General features: G+C 40.4%; 1 protein-coding gene and 2 non-coding genes across 3 annotated transcripts; all 3 read right to left on the minus strand.

Moving 5' to 3' along the window:
• Nucleotides 1-3,054: 3,054 nt before the first annotated feature.
• On the minus strand, nucleotides 3,055-6,793 carry rpl18a (ribosomal protein L18a). Its single transcript, XM_054624559.1, has 5 exons — nucleotides 6,701-6,793; nucleotides 5,323-5,502; nucleotides 4,005-4,134; nucleotides 3,585-3,694; nucleotides 3,055-3,200 (listed from the first exon to the last, which is right to left on the minus strand). The coding sequence occupies exons 1-5, from the start codon at nucleotides 6,716-6,718 to the stop codon at nucleotides 3,108-3,110; spliced, it is 531 nt and encodes a 176-aa protein (XP_054480534.1). The 5' UTR covers nucleotides 6,719-6,793; the 3' UTR covers nucleotides 3,055-3,107.
• On the minus strand, nucleotides 4,475-4,605 carry LOC129112874 (small nucleolar RNA SNORA68). Its single transcript, XR_008532383.1, has one exon. It is a non-coding gene; the product is annotated as a small nucleolar RNA SNORA68 (small nucleolar RNA).
• Nucleotides 5,570-5,700, minus strand: LOC129112875 (small nucleolar RNA SNORA68). Its single transcript, XR_008532384.1, has one exon. It is a non-coding gene; the product is annotated as a small nucleolar RNA SNORA68 (small nucleolar RNA).
• Nucleotides 6,794-8,091: the final 1,298 nt, after the last annotated feature.

Raw genomic sequence — 8,091 nt, forward strand, 5'->3', positions numbered from 1 at the left:
GAACTCTCCATACTTCAGTTATAGTTAACGGCCTCTGACTCGCTCTGCGTTCACAATGAGCTCCGCTGGGAAGCACTAACTTTACTCTGTGGAGGCAGAAAACCCCGAGAGCGCCTAAACGTCCTTCTTTTAACTCCCACAATAAAAAAAGCAGCAGTTTATACTGAGCTTCTTTGTGTGGAGCTGATTTCTGAAGCCGTAACCTGTTTCCTGTCAGAAGTGCTCTTTTAAAGAGCTGCTCACAAATAACGGAAAAAATTGCAGCTAAGCGAGCGCTAATAGTTGGATCCGGCTCATAAACATGCGGCTGTATATTAGAATTTAATTAACCATCAGAATCCCATTTTTCTGCTGTTTGCGTTGGAGCGGGCTGCACATACCGCGGAGTGAAGTCAGCTCAGACTTCATGTATTTGTAATGATTTTACATGTTTATGACTGTGACTCACTCAGAAGAATGTTTTCCATCACTGAGTGAGGTCTTTTTCTGCAGAACACCCACTGCTCCGTCTCCTCCACACACACACCCAGTTAACTCCCAGTGCCTCCACCTCCTCCACTGGAACTCCAGTCTGGTTCCCAGCAGGCTGTATGACTGTACCGAGCTCCGTCTCTCCCGCTGAAGAGTTCGCGTCAAACAACATGTTGGCTGAGTCCAGCTCGTATCTTTATTTATTCATTCAGTTCAACACTACAATCTGACTTTACACGCAGCTCCCTGAGGTTTTACTGTAGTTAGACGTTAACTTTTGTTTTTGTCATTCGGTCTATAAAACATCAGAAAATAGAAAAACTATGATGTTCTCAGACTCACTTTGTGTCCTCAACTAAAATAGTTTTTATATTATTCCTCATGTTCAGACAAAAGCAGCAAATTTCACATTTGAAAACATGAAACCAGCAAGTATTTGGAATTTTTTACTTTAAAAATGACCTAATTATTATCAACAATATGATCAAAAATGTGCTGATTTATTTTCTGTGGATCCACTAATCACTTGTTTGAAGTTTTACCACTTTAAAATAAGGTGAGTGGACAGATGAAGTGACCTCTGGTGACCTCTTTCATGTAGTTTGCTGTTTTTCCAAAATTAAATCAAGAATTCATGAATGAGTTTTACGGGATTTTTGTTTCTTCGTGAATACAGATGGAAAAAGGATTTAAATACAAGGAGCCAGTCACATTTAAAAACACGGATCAATAAAAGTCATAACGTACCTTAAAATGATTCATTGATTATCAGATTAGATGCAGATCTAATCAATGAAGCACAAAATGTCACCGTTTTAACTCCTCGTGTGAGCAGACTTTAGATTTCTTCTTAAATGAATGGACAGGTCACATGACCTCTGGTGACCTCACTGACCTGCTGGATTCAGCTTCAGGTGTTTGGTGTTTCCAGAAGTAAATCAAGGATTCATTATTATTATTATTGTTATTATTGTTTTATAGTGAAGAACTTTAAAGAAAAAATGTCTTTATTAAGCAGCCAGGTGTTAATGAATGTAGCGACCAGTGTTTGTTCTTCACCAGGTAACAGCTGAGGATGATGGGACGCCGGTACACACCTGAGTGAACAGACTCACCTGTGTGAACTCTGCCTCCTCCATCAGCTGCTTCAGCTTCATGTGATGGAGAACATCGCCACCGTGTGGACCCGCAGAATATATAAATATATAGAATATATAAACTGAATTAAAGGTTTCAGACGCAGAAATAAAGGTTTTAAACGGAGTGAAGGGTCTCTGTGTTGATCCAGTCCAGGTTTAATGAGTCTCCATATAGTGGTTTCTGATCTGGAACTGGTCTCATGTGGACTAGATGAATAAAAAAAACTGTGAAATCGCCCTATTTTCTGTTTTTACAAACTGATTCAGAGGTTTTAAACGTAGAAATGAATGTTTTAAGCTGAGTTAAGGGTCTCTGTGTTGATCAAGTTCAGGTGTAACAAGCGTTATGATGGTGGTTTTGATCTAGACCTGGTCTCATGTGGTCTAGACGGAGAAAGATTAGCAGGGAATTCGGCTTTTTTGTCTATTTTAACAAACTAAATACAAATAAAATAAAAGGTTTCAAGCATCTAAAACTTTGTTTAAAATAATCTTAAAGCCTCTGTGTTGATCCAGACCAGGTTTATCAAGTCTACAGAGAGGTTTCTGACCCAGACCTGGTCTCATGTGGTCTCTGTGAATAAAAACACAAAACAGTGAAATCACCTTTTCCTGTTTTTATAAACTGAATTAAAGGTTTCAGACGCAGAAATAAAGGTTTTAAACTGAGTTAAGAGTCTGTGATGATCCAGTCCAGGTTTAATGAGTCCATATATCGTGGTTCCTGATCTGGAACTGGTCTCATGTGGTCTAGATGGAGAAAAATTAGCATGGAATTCTTTTTTTTTGTCTATTTTAACAAACTAAACACTGATAAAGGTTTCAAGCATCTAAAACTTTGTTTAAAATAATCTTAAAGTCTCTGTGTTGATCCAGACCAGGTTTATCAAGTCTACATAGAGGTTTCTGACCCAGACCTGGTCTCATGTGGTCTAGGTGAGTAAGAACAGAAAGCACCTTTTGTTTTCACACAGAGATAGAGGTCTTAACGTCCAGCTTCAGTCTGATAAGGAGGCTTTTGATCCAGACCTGGTCTCATGTGGTCTAGACGGGAATTAAAGGTTCATTTTGATAACTCAACAAAAACTAAAGTCCATAAAATCAGACGACTTCTACCACGACGTTGTTGGTAAAACTTAATAAACTGAAACATTTAACAGGTTTTGGTGACAAACTTGTATTTTCTTTAAATTCATTTCCAGATTAAATCTTTTTCACAGAAACATTCTCAGGTGGAAACGATGACACTAACGAGGATTCATCGTTTATCTGAACCAAGGCTTCGTTAATTAAACGTATTTTAGTACAAATGAAGCTTTTAAACATTTTATACATCACTGTTTCTTTAACGTAAATACAGTTTAAGGTAAATACTGTAAAATATCTCAAACCCTCTGAATAAATACAGGTTCCACTCATGATCAGAAATATAATAAATGACAGCTTTGATGTTGTAACGATCCTTTTTATTTATTCCCCGCACAAAGTGAAAAACTTTTAGAAGAAGGTGTTTGGTCTCTTGGTGGTGAAGCGAGGTTTGTGCTGGCGACGAAGAACCCTGTGAGGAAGAGGGAACTTGATCTTGGAGTCCTGGAGGAGGAACCAGAGAAGAAGAAACGTTCAGTATTACAACCAGAGAAGAAGAAGAAACGTTCAGTATTACAACCAGAGAAGAAGAAACGTTCAGTATTACAACCAGAGAAGAAGAAACGTTCAGTATTACAACCAGAGAAGAAGAAACGTTTCAAACACCGTTAACTTGTTTTAAATCAGGAGTCTTAATTCCTGACATTAAATCTGTCGCCAGTTTCTGAACCGCCAGATTTGAAGATGGAAGCTGGAAATCTGGAAGAGGAATCTGGCATTTTGTTCTGTCGGGTTTTTAAAATGGAGCTGACAATGACGGAGTCAACTCCAGAGAGAGACCCGCTGGCTTACAGGAAACAGAAGAAGAAGGAGGAGGAGGAGACTCACGTGGAACTGCTTGATGGCAGGTCTGCGACATTTGTTGGCAGCGATCACTTGGACCTTCATGATCTGGATGGAGTGAGCACGAGCACGATGGCGAGCTCCCATATCACGGTCTGATGCACACGAGAGGCGAGGCAACACACAGGGATAGAATCAATATACTGATAATCCATTGGTTGTTTGGTTTATAAAACGTTGGAGTAACGACTTAAAGATATTCACTCTGCTGTCACAGAAGACTGCAAAACATATTCACTTTAAACAAATCAATATCTTCTCAAACCGATGAATTAATAATCTAAATATTTGTCGATTAATTCAATAGTTTACTAATAGTTGAAACAAGAAATCAGCTGCTTTTGTCACAGATTGTTCCTGTGTGTGTGTGTGTGTGTGTGTGTGTGTGTGTGTGTGGACACTCACAGCACTGGGTGACGGCTCCGGAGGTGGTCAGGTCTCTGTACTCTCTGTACATGTTGTGGGTTCCACTACGAGAGTCATAACGCAGCCAGATCCCGAAGTTCTTCACCTTCAGAGGGGTTTTCTCGTGCACCTGAACGCATCACGACAACAGAAACATTATTGACTTGATTAGACTGAATGTGTGAGTTTCTAAAAACACTATTAAAGGTCAGATCTGTAAAACTGATTCTTTACAAAAGCACCACTTTAAAAACTTGTTTACTCGACGTGATCATAAAAAACTATGAATTGAAAAATAAATCTTAGTTTAATGAGACAAAAAAACACCAATTAGTCGATTATTAGACTGAGACTCGCTTTAATTCTAATATAGTGAATCTAAGACCCGAGATCATCTTCTACCTGAACATGTTTTTTTTTAGTTAGTTTACATTTATGTCATCTCTATTGAAATGATGCATTCAAAGTCGATCTGTTGACCCTTGATTTCACTTTCAAAGACACTGCAGCGTCAGAGAAAGGCGACAAGGATCAGTTCTCTGTTCGCACGCCAGACAAAATCCCACCACGGACAGGTGAGGCCTTTGGGTTTGGGTGCATGTGAGAGATGAGCAGGTTTAAGATGATAGTTAGGTTTCCTTCTTTTCTAAATATATTTTCATGAATAAACAACTTATAAACTCTCCTTTAAAGAAGGAATTCACTTTTGTTTTAACAGGAATATTATCGTATAAACTTTTCTCTTATCATTCTACGGTTTTCATTCTGTACTTTGATATTTTTACATTTTGATGTTAAAGTTTGTTATTTTTGTGACAAAAATGACTAACTGGCAATGAGTTTGTCCTCAGGTCCAGAAAAAAAGAGAATAAAACAATGTGTATTCATAAAAACTATGCTGGGATGTCTCCGATGGCATCAGTCCATTGGATGACGTGAATGATCCACATTAAATCATTTCTTTGTCAGTGCTTTTGTAAAATCTTGTGTTTTTAGTGCCAAAACGTCTGTTAAATCCTGTTAAATTATTAAAACGACCCCACGCTGTTCTGTGCCGTTTTACAGATATTATAACTCAGATAGAGCACTGAGGTCTGATCATAAAGCTGCAGAGACTAACTGAACAGTGGTCGAATATTTAAAAAGCTCAACATAGCAGCTCATGACGTTAAACGTATTTATGGTGACATAATCTGCACTTCACTCTGTCAGATGACCTGGATTGAAACGTCTCCGTATGGAGAAGTTGAGGCAGAAGTAAAGTAAGGAGTTGATCTTTGTCTGCAGGGCTGAAGATGCCGTGTGGTTCAGAACCTACCAGGCCGCAGTAGACGGTCTCTCCAGAGGCCTTCTTCATCTTCCTCAGCTGGGAGACGAAGTACCAGAAGCGGGACTTGGCCACCACATGGTTGGGGGCGAAGATCCTCATGCGGTACAGAGGGGGGGCTGGGTTCTTGGCAGAGGGCAACAAACGCCCAACGACTTTGTACTCCCTAAGCTGTGGAGAGACGAAGAGGTTTAGGAAACAAGTAATCCACATTAAACTTATTCAATCATACGCGTCGATCTGTTGACCCTTGATTTCACTTTCAAAGACACTGCAGCGTCAGAGAAAGGCGACAAGGATCAGTTCTCTGTTCGCACGCCAGACAAAATCCCACCACGGACAGGTGAGGCCTTTGGGTTTGGGTGCATGTGAGAGGCGTTGCTGCACCAGATGATGAAGAGGAGACTGAGTTTGACGAAGCACATTACCTGTTTCTTAAACTTTCTTAAGTATTTTATGCAATTAAAGTGTATTGGTATTAGTTTGTTTCTGTACTTTTGCTCTGGTTTCTGCTCTTAGATGCTTGTTTAAGAAAGGAGATGCACTGATGACTTCTGGTGACTAGTAGTTCTCTTGAATACCTATGTTGAACACACTTCCTGTAAGTGGCTTTGGATAAAGATAAATGACTGTAATGTCATGTTACTACTGAACAAAGTTGTTATCTAGGAAGATAAACTTGTTTCTCACTTTGTACTTTAGCATTATTTGCTCTTTTGACACCTTAACTTCAAATTTAAACACATGTGTTGATATGTGTACATTTCTTTTAGCTTTAAGTTGCTTTACTTTCACACAAACACTGTAGTCACATGTTACATGATGTCACATGTAGTAACATGATGTCACATGTAGCAACATGTGTTAACAGTGCAGAGACTGAATACTTATTATAATAAATGACTGCTCAACATTTAAAGGATGTAAAGTGTTAGATGTATTTACACTAAAGAGCTGAAAACATTAAACACAGTCACACAACCAGTAAACACACACACAACACTGAGCTAGCATGTTAGCATTTATGCTAAGCTAGTAACCCGCCCCACGTGTCTGCTGGCAGCTTTAACTTTAAATAAAGTTATAAACTAAACACACAAACACTCTGTAGTGACAGAAGATAACTGAGCTGCTGCTAGTGAGAGCTAACGAGGAGCTAACTAGCTGCTAACGCTAGCTCCACATGGTCTGGAGGACGCCATGTTGGGTCCTCCGGCCGCAGCGGACCAAACCCCGCAGAACGGGCTCAAGGAGCGGCGTCCTGCGGGGCCGGACCCGCACACAGATACCGCGTCGACACGCAGACACGGCGCGGCCCCGCGGACCCCGTGAGGCCGCGGGGCCGCGCTGGACGCCGGGCTATACGTACTGTGCCGGACGCCTTCATGGTGTCTCTCCGCTCACTGCCACCGTCAAAGAGGAAGCGGCAGGGCGGAGGCACGCCACGTCAAAGGCACGGAGGGGGCGGGACTTCCGGGGGCGGGGCGGGGCGGCCAATGGGCGGAGGGGGCGGGACTTCCTGGGGCTAGTGACGTCAGCGGCAGGAGGAAGAGGGACATCCGGGGACTGCAGGGGGCGGGGCTAGTGACGTCAGCGGCAAAAGGAGGGGGGGGGGGACATACGGGGACTGCAGGGCGTTTTTTTATATATATATTACATGAATATTTTTTTGTTTGTTTTTTATCAGTCTAATTAAATTAATTACATTTGGAGGCATGTGTTATTTCTATATTAAAACTATATTAATATTAATATTAAAACTTAAAACAATATTTAGTTCATATTTAATGTTTTTATTCTGGGCATCCGGGGACTGCAGGGCGGGGCTTGTGACGTCAGGGCGGGAAGATGGCTTCATATTCGGGGAATACATACGGGGCGGGGATGGTGATGGTTTTTTTAATATATATTAATATTTATTTTTTGTTTTTTATCAGTCTAATTAAATTAATTCTACTTGTTTTAACATTAAAATGTGAAATACAAAAACTTCAATATTTAATTATAATTTAATGTTTTTATTCTGGGCATCCGGGGACTGCAGGGGCGGGGCTAGTGACGTCAGCGGCAGGAGGAGGATCCGGGGGGGGGGACATCCGGGTAATAATATATATTACATGAATCAGTCTAATTAAATTAATTACATTTGGAGGCATGTGTTATTTCTACTTGTTTTAACATTAAAATGTGAAATATTAAAACTGAAATATTTCGTTCATATTTAATGTTTTTATTCTGGGCATCCGGGGACTGCAGGGGGCGGGGGCTAGTGACGTCAGCGGCAAGAGGAGGGAGGGACAGGGACATCCAGGGGGACTGCAGGGCGGCTTGTACGTCTGGTCTATGGGGAAGATGGCTTCATATTCGAATACATACCGGATGTGTTTTATTTATATATATTACATGAATTTTTTGTTTTTGTTTTTTATCAGTCTAATTAAATTATTTCTACTTGTTTTAACATTAAAATGTGAAATATTAAAACTGAAATATTTAGTTCATATTTAATGTTTTTATTCTGGGCATCCGGGGACTGCAGGGGCGGGGCTAGTGACGTCAGAGGCAGGAGGAGGGGGAGGAGGGACATCCGGGGACTGCAGGGCGGGAAGATGGCTTCATATTCGAATACATACCGGATGTGGTTTTATTTTATATATTACATGAATATTTTTGTTTTTTATCAGTCTAATTAAATTAATTACATTTGGAGGCATGTGTTATTTCTACTTGTTTTAACACTAAAATGTGAAATATTAAAAC

This window comes from Anoplopoma fimbria, chromosome 23 (assembly GCF_027596085.1).
Source record: "Anoplopoma fimbria isolate UVic2021 breed Golden Eagle Sablefish chromosome 23, Afim_UVic_2022, whole genome shotgun sequence".
Taxonomy (NCBI): domain Eukaryota; kingdom Metazoa; phylum Chordata; class Actinopteri; order Perciformes; family Anoplopomatidae; genus Anoplopoma; species Anoplopoma fimbria.